Below are 16,042 nucleotides of genomic sequence, written 5' to 3' on the forward strand. Positions count from 1 at the left end.
TCACATGTAATTATAGAATCTTTCTTAGTATCCGAATAAAAATGAATCAAGAGTTTATTTCCTTTTCTTTCCTGATCTACGAACTGTTTTCGTGGTTGTTGACTAAAACACGTCAAAACATTTGTAGGAATATGTTTATAATGCACCTATCCACTCTTACGTTCGAAATTATGACTTCAATCAAAACTTAAACTTATGCGCGTACTATTTAGTTTTTGTTATTATATTCATTCACATACGCCGGTCAACAATTTGAATAGTCGCCGTTGAAGTATAAGCCTCTACTGTGTATTTTTGCTTCTTTCAATATCCTCTGATCTGGATAAAAAAAATAAAACGCTTTTGTATGTTCCTTACAACAAAAAAAACCTTCGCACAAATCGAAACGTCTCGGCCGTTATGCATTCACAGTTCGAATGCTGTTGAAAGTTGGACCACCGTTCGATTAACAAACACTTCGATCCAGGTGATCGAAGCATGCAATAAATAGTCGGGTGGCCAGATTTTTTTTCCTCGTCTCGCTGGCCGGGTGTCCCTTCTCGTCTGCTGGAACGCGGTATCGTCTGCTAGGGATAATTACTTAATTATGCTGGAACTGGTAAACAGTACTGTTGGTGTGTGTGGGGGGGGGGGGGGGCTTAAAGGGATTGTACGTCTGGAAATAGTAACAATGAAGCCGCACCTTTTGGAATGCACCCTACATTTTAAACTGCTACAACTGAACGGTTTTGTTGACAAAATTGACAAAATAAAAGGGGCGGAGCTATTCTTGGGTAAAAGTGATTTAAACGTGGCAAATTCGACTGTATTAACCGTAATTGCGTGTGTAGTTGTGTATTCGACGGCAGTAATTATTTAGTTAAGTTGGGAGTGGGTGTCTTGATTCGGCTGCGTTGATGCCTAGGGTTAGGTAAAAGGTTAAGAATCGATTACATGTAGTATTCGGATATGTCGATACGTCTAATATAAAGGTGCCCCTACATTGTGTTTTCACTTAATAAAAGCTAGGTTTACTTTATATCCGTCACGATACCTGCCCGTGGTATTTGTATTCGATATAGAGGTAGATACCTATAGAGTTTACCGTGTAATGGGCAACACTATTTTCAAAGGTTTAATTGAAGCAGCTTTAGTCTCTGTGTCATGTTTTAACTAAAAAAATCCAGGTTGTCTAGGCAAGTGCTATAACTTTTAATAGTTAGCTTAGTGCTACAATGGATTTGTATTGGTGTCCATTTCTAACTCCGGGTTGAGGTTGTTTGGGCTTTGTTTTTGTCGTCTTTTGAAGTGTAGTTGCTTCCCTAGTTGGTAGCTTAGCTGCATTCTTAGTTGGAGTTTTTGTTGGTTGCTCGGTATTGGAGCCTGCAGTGTAGGTAGCGCTGGTTTTTGTGTTGGAAGTTGCTGTTTGGGCGTTGTCTCTGGGTTTTTCGCTGCATCCTTGGTTGGAGATTTGTGTTGGTTGCTTGGTGTTTTGTTTGGTGTTTCCACTGCAGTGGCGTAGGCAGGGAGGGGGGGTTAGGGGAGGTCATAACCCCCCCCCCCCTCCATAGACCCCTCGGTATATATATATAAAGTATGAGGGGGGTGCAAATCGAAAGTTTAGGGGGAGGGTGCAAATCGAAAGTTTGAGGGGGGGTGCAAATCGAAAGTTTGTTCCCGGGTAAAAATTGGAACCCCCCACCCCTTGAGACGATCCTGGCTACGCCACTGTTCCACTGTAGACGTGTTTGGGGTTGTTTGCTCGTTCGTGGAGGTTGATGGCTCGCTTGATGGTGCATTTTGTGCTATTGAGAGGTTTGTTCTTTGGCACTGGTTCGTGCAATGTAGGTTGGAAGAGCAGATTTGGCAGGCTTGTTTCCTTCCAGCTATTGCGATGAGTATCTTGAGTGTGTTGTCTTTGTAGTTTATTTGTATGTAGTGTGGGATGGTTGTTGGATTGTCAGTGTAGATTGAGAAGCTGCGATTGTTGGTGTGTGGGATTGTGCTTATGAGAGGTTTTTTGTTGCTGCAGGGGCGTAATGCTTGCATAAGAGTGGCGTTGTTGAGTGTGTGGGGTACCCATCTAGGGGTCCCATTGATTTTGTGTTTTTTTTTCGTGTAGTGTGAAGTGCAGTGCGTATGGACCATGAGTTTTGTGTGTGTTGTGCAACGTGGTGACATCGAAGGCTTGCGAAGCGAAGAACCATGTGTCCGCTCTGCCATAGTTTAGTGACTGGATCTGCTGGTTGCTGATTAGCTGTCGAATTATGTGTCCTCTCAGGTTTGGTTGGCCATTTGAGATAATGCTCACTTGTATGGTGGGTGTTTCGGCTGGAAACAGTTCTGGCAGTTTTCCTGTGGCAGGTTCAGGATTGCAGTTGACTTGGCTGAAGGGGGTTGGGCCCAGGATTTCATTGAGCCATCCGAGCCGTAGTCCGGGTGGCTCCTCCCCGGGTCTCTCGACCTAGGGGGGTCATCCAAGGGCGCAACCCCTTTGCTGGCGATGATGATATTTGCATATGTCGTCTTGGAGGATGACATCGTTGAATATTGAGGTGACTCCACGGAAATCTTTAGTAAAAGGCGAAAGATTTACTCGGTGTGAAGAGAAACCAGTAAGTAAGTATGTTTGTAATTTGTTTGTCGTGGATTACTTTTTTTTTTTTTTGCCGCTTGGCGTTTAATAGATTTCCTCACTTGCTGTCTACCCTGTTCGCGCAGGGAGGCAGCAAGAGTAGGTTGCATGATTATATACATACATGAAATATTATACATATTTAAAAGGATTTAATTCTTGCTTGTGTTATTTCCCTTGTGTTTCTTGATTCACTTCTGGTTTCTTTTCGTATTTCTATATTTTCCTGTTTCCTTGATTTACTTGTTTTCACTTCCGGTTTCTTGGTTTCTTTTAAAATAACATAAAGTACATGACAAAAAAAACATGATCGCTTATCGTCCTTTGGCCTTTGTTCTTGCACGTGATACAATCTTGGTTGGGTAGTGGTTTCTTCTTGGTTGGTAGTTGTACTTTGGGAGTGTTAGTGAGGGATGTTCCGTGGTTGAGGCGTTGATCGATGCGTTGGTGAGGCGACGAGTTTCGTGTGTTGTCTTGATGGTAGTATTGTTCGATGGAGTGGAGCTTGGAGAGAGTAGCGAGCATGTATTTGAGGTGAGCGATGTGTCGAGTGTTTATTTTAGGTAAGTTGAGTAGTTGGTCTTTGAGAGGCAGTTAGTTGATTTGCTAGTGTTTGACGTAAGCCTCCCACCTAAGATTTCTCCTAGGTGGGTGTCGTCAGAGTGGTATTGAGTTTGTTGGAAGCGAGGTAGATGCGTTTGACGTATTAGGTGAGTTCGATTTGTTGAGCGAGGTAGTTGCGTGTGACGTAGTAGATGAGTTCAATTTGATGAGCGAGGTAGTTGCGTTTGACGTAGTAGCTGAGTTCGATTTGTTGGCGTTTGTGACAGACCTCCCACCTAAGATTTCTCCTAGGTGGGTGTCGTCAGAGTGGTAGTGAGTTTGTTGGAAGCGAGGTAGATGCGTTTGACGTATTAGATGAGTTGGCGATTGTGACAGACCTCCCACCTAAGATTTCTCCTAGATGGGTGTCGTCAGGCTGAAAAAAAAGAAGGTAAAAATTAGCCACTCGTACATTGAAGCCACCCAATACAAGTACTGGGTGACTCATCTCGAGAGCATGTGCGTTCGAGGGATGTGTGGGAGCAACCCCACAGCGGTCGTTGGCGAGATTTGCGTGAGTTAGAGTAGTAGATTTGACCGCCTCTCGGCCCCGGCAGCCAGCCCTAAGGGGGTCTGACCAACCAAATGGCTAAGATCCGTGTAGATCCATAACTATACTTTGATCTTAGCCAAAAGGCTTACAAAGGAATATGTTTTTTTTTTTACTTTTATTTGCAATTTAAAACAAGTGCAACAACATCAGCATATTTTACATTTTTCTAAATGTTCTTTAAAAAAAACATATCAAGATGAATTTACAAATGTATACACCTTTTTTACTAAATTTTATCATCTAATGAAACCATTTTGTCCTGATGAGCGTATTAATAACAAGTATATACATGATTATCATATTTGTTTTATATATGTTGTTATATAAAATTTTAAGGGATAATCAGTAAAAGAGGTTAAAGTAAAATGATAGTGTTGGAATCGGGCTGAGGAGGGATTGACAAAACTTGTTTAAGTGGTGAGTACAGCGTGTCATATTTGAAGAGTTGTCCTTAGTAGTATAGTAGGTCCCCCAAGTGGTATATTTTGTGCAGACATGTTTATATAGTAAAATATTGAGCAGCCAGAGCAGACATGTTATATAGTAAAATACTCCAGCTAGGGGTAGGGGCGGGTGGAGGTAGCAGGTGGTCCACTCCTTCTATTGTCTTCCGTGACGCTCCTTTACTGCCGCTGGGGGTGGGGGTGGTGGGGGTGGGGGTGGTTGTAGGGGGTGGGGAGGAGAGACAGGTGGCTCCTGCCTCCCTTTATGTCCCGCGACGCCCCAAAGTTTATCGATTTTTTTTTTTTTAAAGTTATGTTTAAATAGTCATTAAAAATAATCTATTTAATAAGGCTTGACTTTATCCATTATTTCTTATGCAATTTATCTATAAATACCCGTTATTAGGGTGTGGGGGTGTTGGTAGGGGGTGGGGAGGAGAGACAGGTGGCCCCCCCCTTTATGTCCCCCTTTATGTCCCGCGACGCCCCAAAGTTTATCGATTTTTTTTAAAAGTTATGTTTAAATAGTCATTTAAAATAATGTATTTAACAAGGCTTGACTTTATTCATTATTTCTCATGCAGTTGATCTATAAATAGCCGTTACTACCAGTCTGTTTTTGTCCTCTGTTCTTTATCTAGTCGTGTTAATTAAGTTAAATTTGATTTCTTTATTTGTTGTGGCTGTTTGATTGGTGGTTTTTAATATTTACATAAAATTTTTGCTTTAGTTTACACTAAATTACACATAGTATATTAGAAGTATTATATTTAAGTGCTAGGTTGTTGGTTTATTGTACGTTTATGTACATAGTTGAGGCTATGGTGTAATCACGAATTTTTAAGTTTTACTAGTGACGATTTCTTTCTAAAATAGTGACCAGGGCTAGACATCAAAGAGTATATTAATCAATTATCTTTAAAAAAATTTAAAAAATAATTATTTTATTTAGCAAGGCTTGACTATATTCCTTATTTCTCATCCAGTTGATCTATATATAAACGTTACTACCAGTCTGTTTTTTTTTTGTCCTGTGTTCTTTGTCTAGTCCGAGTCGTGTTAATTAAGTTTAGTGTGAGTGCTTTATGTGTTGTGGTTGTCTTCTCTTGGCTTGTCTGCTTCGTAGAGTTGTTATATTTTGATTTGATAAAAGCTGTTTGAAAAAAGATTATTATTTTTATTTTTCTTAATTTTTTATTTTTTTTTTTTTTTTTTTTTTGTGGTCGGCGTGTTCTTTTTTCTTGAGGAAACATAATATTGACTTGATCAATCATTAATAAAGACATTGAAAAATTAGCGTCTTTAGAATAATTAGACCATAGTCTGCGCTATTGCTGTAAGGTCGTGTTAGGTTAGTTCCTTGCCCATTTCAGGATTATCTTTTATAAAGTGATGGTACAGTTTGACCACTAATTCGAAAGTCTTGAGTTCAAATCCTGTTTCAAGTTAGTAGCCCTGAGTTCACCCAGCTCTGATGAGTCCCAATTCACGTTAGGAAAAGTAAAGGCGGCTGCGTATAATGCTGACCACACTACCACTTCATATACCACTTGGTCTAAAGAGGAAACTTTTTTTTTTAAAGAATATTTCATCATCAGTATTTTATATTTTTTTATTATATTTTTATTTCTATTTTTTGTTTTATTTTTAATAGTTATACAACAGTCAACAGAACAAATATAATTATTTAATAAAGACATCCTTGTATATCAAATGCTCTCCCTTTAAAAATTATGTAATAATAAAAATATATTCAAAACACACTCACGTCATTCACTTTATTGATTTTTAAGGAACACAATCGCCCTAAAACTCCACCCTTTTGTATTCCGTGAGGACAAAACTATTGTGCGCAATCGTGGCGTGTGAGTATAGAACAATAGCTATACCCCAACGCTCATGGACGGCTAGATAACTAGCGATGCATCTTTTCCGCGAAGCGAGCCGTGAATTGAAAGAAATTAGCTTTTTGACTTTATGTATCAAGCAGGTGACGGGGTATTTTTTCTTTGTGAACCAAGGATGGTAGTGGGGTTCAATGACCTCCACATCTGCGTGACGCACGCTTGCATAATTAGACCAATTATAGAATGATAGTCAGTTTTTTGTTGTTTTTTTTCCCACGCGTTCATAAAGTATAAATTCAGACGAAGTTTTACTTTAAACACTACTGCTCAGCACTGCAAAGCACCTACACGTCCACCTAACTAGCTACACAACCAGCTACCCTGCTACGGACCGAGCTCACTCCAACTTAGACATTCACATCATCCAGCACTAAGGTAAGGTTAATATTATTTATTTATTTATTTTTATTTTTTTTTATTTTTTTATTTATAATTTTATTTTTGCTTTTAAGGGAGTTAACGCCATTAATAAAGATATACCATTTAATTAAATCTTATTGTACACCCGACCCACCCACTAGTCCACTAATAAAAAAATAAACTTAGACCCTTTAATTAACTCTTATTTATTTTTTAAATAAGTAGTCAAATATATTCGTTTTTATTTTTATTGTACAGCCAACCCAATGGACACCAGCGAGAAAAGTCTCAAAGGTATTTGAGAGGTGCATAAATTCATTTTAAAATCTTGCACGGCGTAGTTACAATTAATTTAGTTATAAAATCCTGTCTGTCTGGTTTTTTTCGGACTTTACTAAAGATTGGATGTATTTGATGTTTTTAATATTTTCGGTAACTAAATAAAAATTTAAAAAAAAGCAAAAACAATTTGGTTTTCACGTGTAATGGCGACATAAACAATGGCCGCCATACATTTTATTGTACACATTGTAAGCTAAAAATAGAAAAAAATAGGTCATGGTGTTTAAATTTGCATAGTTATTTAAAAACTTGATCTACAAAGTTTTGTAAACAAAATAACTATAAAGTGGGGCTGTCAGAAATCGATCACGGAGTTCCTTTACAGCCAATCAATGTTTGTCTTACGAAAGTGAAACATCGGGTTATAACTTAGGCTTGACGAAAATAAATAGAAATGTAGCCTTAAACTCAACAAATTATTTTCAAGTTCTCTGGATTTGCAACTTGTATAGCATTGATTCTAAAAATATTAAATTTCTGAATTAATTTTAGGCTTAAGTTTTTAATAAAATTTTATCTTTTATTAGTTTTATGGTCCTAAATCTAAAAAAGCACATTTTTATTCCATGTCAACAACATTACGGAAGGAATCTCGTCAACTCGCTGGTGTCCATTACTGAACAAGGTTTTTTGAGCTAGCCACCCAGCCGACCCAACCACATCCAGCTGCCCAGTCACATACAGCTACCCTGCTACGGACCGATCTTACACCTAGTTAGACATTAACATTAAAAGGTAAGGTAAATATTTTAATGGATTTAACCCCGCTAATAAAAATACGATTTTACCCTTTAATTATCTTATTTATGTTTTAAATAAGTTTTCAAATGTATTTACTTTAATTTTTATTGTACAATCGACCCATCCACTAGACCACTATTAAAAAATACGCTTATACTGCCTTATACCCTTTAATTAAAGCTTATTTATTTTTTAAATAAATAGTCAAATGTATTCGTCTTAATTTTTTTTGTACAGCAGACCGAACCAGCCGACCCAACCACATCCAGCTACCCAGCTATGGCCCGATACACATGTGACATATGTGAACGTACATTCAGCCGTAAAAAAAATTTGACACAACATTGCAAGACTGTACACGGCCGAGAAAGGCATCGATGTATAAAATGCTGGCAAGAATTTACAAGAAAATTTAATTTAACGAGACACTATAGGATAGTGCACACCAACCTACTTACACCAACCGATGCCCCATCATCATCCGACAGACAAACCGAACAACCGACATTAACATCTGACAGACTAACTGAACAACCTACATTAGCAAACGACAGACAAACAGACAACCTATCTATACAATTAAAGAGGCAAAGGACCTATGACGACACAACAAACAAACGCCTAAAGACATCTCACAACGACAGTAACGTTAATTTAAACACCGACGCTATACTTGTAGATGACCTAAGGGGAGATGTGGTAGACCTACATTTAGAGGAAATGAACGACTTAGACTTACCGTTAGACGAAATTGACACCCTTTATAACCTAAACAGCGAATTACAAAACATATACATTGACAATTGGCACTCCATACAGACACATACAACTACAGGCAAACATTTATCCAGATTCAATTTTTTTCACAACCCACTACACACTACTCCAATAGATTGGGATACAAAACTTGTAGATACCATATTTAACACACAAACTAAGCGGTTCAAAATCAACTATAGTCACCATACCATTTTAAAACATAAAGAAACAGGAGAATATCGGTTTTTTCACTCGAGTAACAACAATGCATGCGTCTTAGAGCTTCCTAAATTAATTAACAATAGAGTAGATTTTAAAGATTTTTTAGAACACTTAAACACATCAGACATTCTAAATTACGCACAACACAATAGACCGAATACGAAATACGCCGTTGAGATCATTCCAGCCACCACATTCTATCTCTATCACCTCAATGAATTTCCCATAGGATGACCTCTCACAAACATCCCGATTTTATTAATCCTTAAACCACAACACACTAGACAAATAGTCATTTATGCTAGTCCTCACGATAAAGGAACCGGGTGATGTAACAAATACAGGTTTCAGGGCAGTCAACACAGGGATTTATACATACACGCAATACAGAAACGCACTTTCTTACATTTATATTAAAAGACAAGTACAGTCAGACAATGTGACAACATCTCCCCTAAACATATAATGCTTTGACATTTATAAATTTAACCATGACTTTAACGACACCTTATACTAATGTAGATATATAAATAACACATTTTTATGACTGTATGTTAATGGGGTTGTTTTTAATAAATAAAATTTAAAATACATTTTAAATCGCCTTTTGTGATTAATTGTGTTTGTTAATTTTGCATGAAGTATAACTTGTATTGAGTATAGATGTATACGTGTTTAATATTTAATGCATGGAACACATGGAAAAAAAACAACAACAGATTTACATCCCTGCAACATTCGACACAAGGGTGGTGATGGGTACGGGGAGGGCGGAAGAGAAGAAAAAAACCACCATAAAATGTTTAACGCTACAAATGTTTGGGTTTATTCAACGGTTTAAGAGTAGAAATGTGATATAATTTTATGTATGTCTTCATTGTAACAGTCACCATAACAAATGATTACAATTTTTTATTTTTTGTGCAAGAAAGGCTCCCAGTGTGATTGCACCAAGTCCTGCCACAGACCATGTAATTAATGTTTTAAAAGATGGCCAATCTCTCTGACTTTCAGTGCGTGAATAAAACTCAACCAGACCTTGCTGTAGAAGATAAAAAAGAGACTCAATGTCTTAATTTCCCTATCTTGAAGATGGGTAATCAGTATACTTTAAAGTCATGGGGAGAGGGGTGATAAAAGATAATAGGGATAAAATATAGCTGTAGCATACATGGCAATTATCATAAACGCAATATATATTCCAATGAAAACACATCTCATGATTTTGAATTAAACAATATTCGGTTGTTCAAATGTATCACTTAAAACAAGTCAATATACTGGTTTAGATTCTGCTTATCATGGATTTTAAATTTAATATTATGATGTAGGCATATGGAAACTATTCTTACCCATTTATTATTAGACGTCAGCCATTCTTGTAAGTTAGTGTCGATATATGAAGTAACCCATTCAACAACAATATCCACCAAATGGCTTTTATTATGTACGAAACAATATACCACAAAGCATCCAGCGAAGCCTAAAAGCGCCACAATCCTGCCCCAGTTAACACCATCAAAGAAGGTTTCATCAACTATTCTTTTAAAAGTATCATAAGCGTTGTTATCAGTAATATTAAGCTGTTCAATCAAATCATTGAATCTATTTCTAAATCGTTTCTCAAATTCATCACCAAGACTACGCATGGCCGCTTGGACAGCATTGGGAGTAACACTACTTTGTCGGCCATCATTTTCCCACTGAAAGCCTTCCTTCGCTACTCGGTGTTTGATATAATCCACTACTATTGAACGAGTATTATAAGATTCCATGTTTTCAGACAATTCACTTGAACTTAACACATCTTTTTTTTTTAAAAACCATCTCAAACTTTAAATGAGATTCATTTATATTACACAAAAAACTGCCTAATTCAGCAAACAAAAAAGTGAAGACCTTTTGTCATTCGTATCAACTAAAGCGCCAACCAATCTTACGGCCACCTGCATAGTCGATCAAATTATAGAATGTTAGTCAGGAAGAAAATAGGCGGAGGGGGAGGTCACTAGGTCACACACACACACAACACACACACACACATTTACACACACACACACTTATTCTACTTCAAAATCTTTCCTGGTCAAATCATCGGATTCTGTTCCACACCCAACTCAAAGCTGTTACACACTCAAATAAAAAAAACGTCCCACTCTAGTGTAACTTCTGCACCAAACAACTTAAGAACCTTCTCTACCCAAGTTTGAAACCTGCCCTGGACAACACGAAAGACGTCCACACTCGAATCGAAAATTGCCCTCACTCAACTCAAAACCTTGCCCTGGACAACACAAAAAACATCCACACTCTCATCGAAAATTGCACTCACTCAACTCAAAAACCTGCCCTGGACAACACGAAAAAACATCCACACTCACATCGAAAAATGCACACACTCAAATCAGAACTATCTGACATTAAGTCTGGTTGTTGCTGAAGTGTGACATCAATTATGTATGTCGGTGATGATTAGAACCTATGGCAAGCAGTATTCACGGACCAGCCGCTCACCTCGGGTGGTTGCACGGAGCAGGGACGGTGGTAGTAAGGGTGTCACCAGACCATCCCTACATAAAATGGTTGGTAACGATGGTATTCATGGAGTAAACAGATGAACATCTGCTCTTTTACCACTTACACATTTAGATTTGCAAGACAAGGGAGGTTAACGCTACTGTACAAAAATCATTTCCCCTTTCATATTGTAGTTGGTAAAACCCGACTTTAAAAATAAAACGTATATTATTTTTAGCCTTGGTGAAGTAGTTTTCAAGGTCCGTTACGGTTGAAATTTTTTAAAAGAGAATATCCTGTAGCAAACATATCAACTGTTCTTAAAATTAAGGCCACTATTTACACGAAAACTTGCGCTAGCCTTCGCACGAGTATTTGATATTTTCTAAGATGGAATTTTTAATTCTTGCGAGAAGTCATAATTTTACAACCACTCTCAGATGATGCGTTGGGGTGCTGTATTCAGAGTCCTCTGGTTTGGAATATTATCAAGTAGTGCCAATAAAGAAGCACAGTACTAACTACACTTTCCCTCTAAATGCCCTAGTCAACGAAAAAATCTTTATTACTTTTCCTTGCTGAAATATGTTATGACCAATTTCTTTTAAAATATGACACTAACGCTAGAATACTTCACAAAGAATGACTTCAATAGCCTTTTACATAAAATTTCGACATTTTATATACATTTTAGGCCACATAAAGATATAGTATGAACAAGTTGTAAAGACAAAAATAATTTAATTAAAATTTATTTCACTGAACTCGAAGTTTAGCGCTTTCTGGTCCAAGTTTATGTTAAGCTATATTTAATATAAAACAGTTGTACAAATCACAAGTCTATGAGATTGAGACACGCCGACCACAAAAAAAAAAAAAATAAATAAAAAATTTAAAAAAATAAAAATAATAATCTTTTTTCAAACAGCTTTTATCAAATCAAAATATAACAACTCTACGAAGCAGACAAGCCAAGAGAAGACAACCACAACACATAAAGCACTCACACTAAACTTAATTAACACGACTCGGACTAGACAAAGAACACAGGACAAAAAAAAAACAGACTGGTAGTAACGTTTATATATAGATCAACTGGATGAGAAATAAGGAATATAGTCAAGCCTTGCTAAATAAAATAATTATTTTTTAAATTTTTTTAAAGATAATTGATTAATATACTCTTTGATGTCTAGCCCTGGTCACTATTTTAGAAAGAAATCGTCACTAGTAAAACTTAAAAATTCGTGATTACACCATAGCCTCAACTATGTACATAAACGTACAATAAACCAACAACCTAGCACTTAAATATAATACTTCTAATATACTATGTGTAATTTAGTGTAAACTAAAGCAAAAATTTTATGTAAATATTAAAAACCACCAATCAAACAGCCACAACAAATAAAGAAATCAAATTTAACTTAATTAACACGACTAGATAAAGAACAGAGGACAAAAACAGACTGGTAGTAACGGCTATTTATAGATCAACTGCATGAGAAATAATGAATAAAGTCAAGCCTTGTTAAATACATTATTTTAAATGACTATTTAAACATAACTTTTAAAAAAAATCGATAAACTTTGGGGCGTCGCGGGACATAAAGGGGGACATAAAGGGGGGGGGCCACCTGTCTCTCCTCCCCACCCCCTACCAACACCCCCACACCCTAATAACGGGTATTTATAGATAAATTGCATAAGAAATAATGGATAAAGTCAAGCCTTATTAAATAGATTATTTTTAATGACTATTTAAACATAACTTTAAAAAAAAAAAAAATCGATAAACTTTGGGGCGTCGCGGGACATAAAGGGAGGCAGGAGCCACCTGTCTCTCCTCCCCACCCCCTACAACCACCCCCTCCCCCACCACCCCCACCCCCAGCGGCAGTAAAGGAGCGTCACGGAAGACAATAGAAGGAGTGGACCACCTGCTACCTCCACCCGCCCCTACCCCTAGCTGGAGTATTTTACTATATAACATGTCTGCTCTGGCTGCTCAATATTTTACTATATAAACATGTCTGCACAAAATATACCACTTGGGGGACCTACTATACTACTGTCCTTCTCGCTGTTTATGTTCTGTCGTCTGCATATATGTAAGAAATGGATCTGTCTGGGTTGAGGATGTAGAATATTTGATTGTGGCAGGGGTCGTTGTCGGGGTGCTGGTCGTTGAGGTGTTTTTCTATGTCGTATTTGGTGTATAGACTTGTTAGGCAGTATCCACACTGGAAGACAGCGGTGTCTGGGTGTTTTAGTACGTGGTGCTTTATTGCTCCTCTGCTTTTGATCAGATTGTTGCAATGCGGGCATTTACTCGTATCAGGATGGGAAGTTTTTGTATGTGTTTTACACTCGCTGGCAGTACTGAAACTGTGAAAGCAATAACCGCAGCTTTTGTCTTTTCCAGGAGTTAAAGGTTTGGGAATTTGAATTGGTTCAGTGGTAGTTTCTTGTTGCGGCTGGGTTTCTAAGGTGTTTGTCAGGCGATCTAAGATTTGATTCGCGATTTTTTTTGTTAATTTTCCTTGTTCTGTGGGGCTGATTTCATTTTTTCTTTTCATTGACGTGGTGTTATCTATTTCTGAATCTGGGCTGTGTGTTTCTCCAGTGTTTTGGATTTTTGTTGATGTAGTTGGTGACTTCGGGTAAGCCGTACTTGGGATCGCTTTTTGGTTCGACAGGTTAGGGGTTACCAATGTTTGCTGCGGTGTGGGTGGTGCTCTAGGTGGTTCTGTTAAAATTGTATGTGAGGATGGTTGTTGAGTTGGTTCCTGTATTGTTGACAGGTGAACATTGGGTGTTGACTCTGGTGTTGATGATTGGCAGTGGTTGGTCCAGTGTCTGTCCGAGCCGCACACCTGACAGGCTTGGCGTCTTCCTGGCAGTGCGATGAGGATATTACGTGTTGTGTCTTTGTATGTAATTTGGATGTAGTGTGGGATGTGTTGTGGATTGTCGTTCTGGATGGTGAATCTGCGATTGTTTGTGTGCGGGATTGTGGTTATTGTAGGTGTAGATTTGCTGACTGTTTGCAGTGCCTTAATCAGTGTTTCGTTGCTCGGGGCTGGCGGGACCCATCTAAGGGTTCCGATGATTTTGTCCTTGTGGTATCTGTCGAATTTCAAAGTATATGGGCCGTGTGTTTTTGTGGTGCCGTCCAGATCCGCTACATCAAACTCGTTGGACGAGAAGTACCGGGTATCCCCTCGTCCATAGTTGAACAGCAGGATCTGGTGTGGGCTAATGATATCGCGCAAGAGGTGACCAGGGATGTTCTGGTGGTTGGTTGATTGGATGGTGACTTGAATTACTGTAGGCGAGTCGAAGAGCTCAGGAGCTATTTCATCAGACTGGTCGATGGTGATTGTTGTCTTGATATCTGAAACTGAAAGAGTTTGGGCCCAAGTTTTCATTAAGCCACCCGAACCGTAGTCCGGGTGGCTCCTCTCCGGATCTCTCGACCTAGAGGGAACAAAAAGGCGCAAACCCCTTTGTTGACTTTCGTGATAGTTGCATAGTCCATTTCTAGTGCATGGAGATGAGGACTCTGTGCATTTGCTCAATGTCCCGGCAAGACCAACTTTAGAAATGATCCTTAAAAGTATGATCTAGTTGAGTAGATTTAGTTAAGATCAGTAGACTACGAATAAACGGATCTTAGCCAAAAGGCCGAAAATATTTAGGAATATGTTTTTGAAAACCTAAGCAAAGTTGGTCATCAGCATTGGAGCGCGTATTTCTCTGGAAATGTCCTGTCTCTTCTGATTTATCACTTAATTTTACAAAGGTTTTTAATTTATAATTACATTAGATTTAAATAATAATTATAAAATTAAAAAACTATAAATATTAGATGTAATAATACAACAAAATATATACGTTTGCGTTACAAATTGTTGATCAAGTATTTGCCAATTGTATATTAATAACAAATTTATCTCTATATTAAAATACTTTTGGAGACATAGTTGTAGGTTATTTCTCTTAGTTATTTTAAATTTATAAATGGGAAGTAACTTAGGCAAATAAATTTTAAGTTTGAAAACAGTTGTATCGCGTTAAGTTAATCTCTAAAATTCAGCAGGTATTATTTTATCCACAGTGGAAGGCGTAAACGGATGGTAGAGTACACGAATACTAACCCGAAAGTCTCGAGTTCGACTCCCGGGTTCGTGTCAGTAGAACGTGCCTGAGTCCACCCAGCTCTTAGGGGTACCTGACTCACGTTCGAGAAAGTAAAAGCGGCTGGGCAAAGTGCTAACCACACTATCCCTTCATATGCTGAGGTCACTAAAACAGGTGAAATCTACTTCACCTGCTCCGTGGAGCATCAGGTTTAAACAGGTACTTTTTCTAGTTACTTACTATTTTATCCATACCAAAGTTTATCATTGTATTTGGACGTTAAACATAACTTCTACAATTTTTTTAGAAACATGCTATAAAGCGTATCGCTATATTATTTTTATTTTTATTGAAAACTTTTGTTTATATATCTGTAAATGTTCCCCCTTGCACCAGTGGGAACCTTCTCTCAGTTTGTAAGCCGCCGGTCCAATAAAAAAGATGAAACAATTGTTTTTCTTGTCGCTAAGGAACTGTGTGAACATATTTAGAATTCAACTTTTTATGTTTAGATTATATTCTAAAAATAGTACATTTTAATGTAGAGTGTTATTAGCTAAACAACAAAAGGACCACCGCCTATTTTGAGATCGACTATACTCCTTAGGTAGCTCTGCATCGCTTAGTTAGACTTTAGATCCTGTCTGAATCTCACAAATACAGCAGTTGCTGTCTTTCTGCTGAAGAGAGTGAAGTTTGCAAACATAATTTAGTAGCAGCACTAGCAGTTTAAAAAAAAATAAACACTTTTCAGTGCAACGTGAAAATATAACCTGAAAGTATTTCTTTTCTTTTAAATATTCAAACTCTATCAACCACTTAAATTGAATTAGGAATA

The 16,042-nt window shown here is 37.6% G+C and overlaps 1 protein-coding gene and 1 pseudogene across 1 annotated transcript; both read right to left on the bottom strand.

Annotated features, from left to right (window-relative positions):
• Nucleotides 1-2,538: 2,538 nt before the first annotated feature.
• Nucleotides 2,539-2,586, bottom strand: LOC131940611 (uncharacterized; annotated as a pseudogene).
• Nucleotides 2,587-8,343: 5,757 nt separating this feature from the next.
• On the bottom strand, nt 8,344-10,319 carry LOC131940599 (apoptosis regulator R1-like). Its single transcript, XM_059299305.1, has 3 exons — nt 9,897-10,319; nt 9,513-9,586; nt 8,344-8,392 (listed from the first exon to the last, which is right to left on the bottom strand). Exons 1-3 carry the CDS (start codon nt 10,317-10,319, stop codon nt 8,344-8,346), a joined length of 546 nt encoding a protein of 181 aa, XP_059155288.1.
• Between the last annotated feature and the right edge of the window lie 5,723 nt (nt 10,320-16,042).

This window comes from Physella acuta, unplaced genomic scaffold (assembly GCF_028476545.2).
Source record: "Physella acuta isolate Inbredline_101_S28 unplaced genomic scaffold, ASM2847654v3 ptg000323l, whole genome shotgun sequence".
Classification (NCBI taxonomy): domain Eukaryota; kingdom Metazoa; phylum Mollusca; class Gastropoda; family Physidae; genus Physella; species Physella acuta.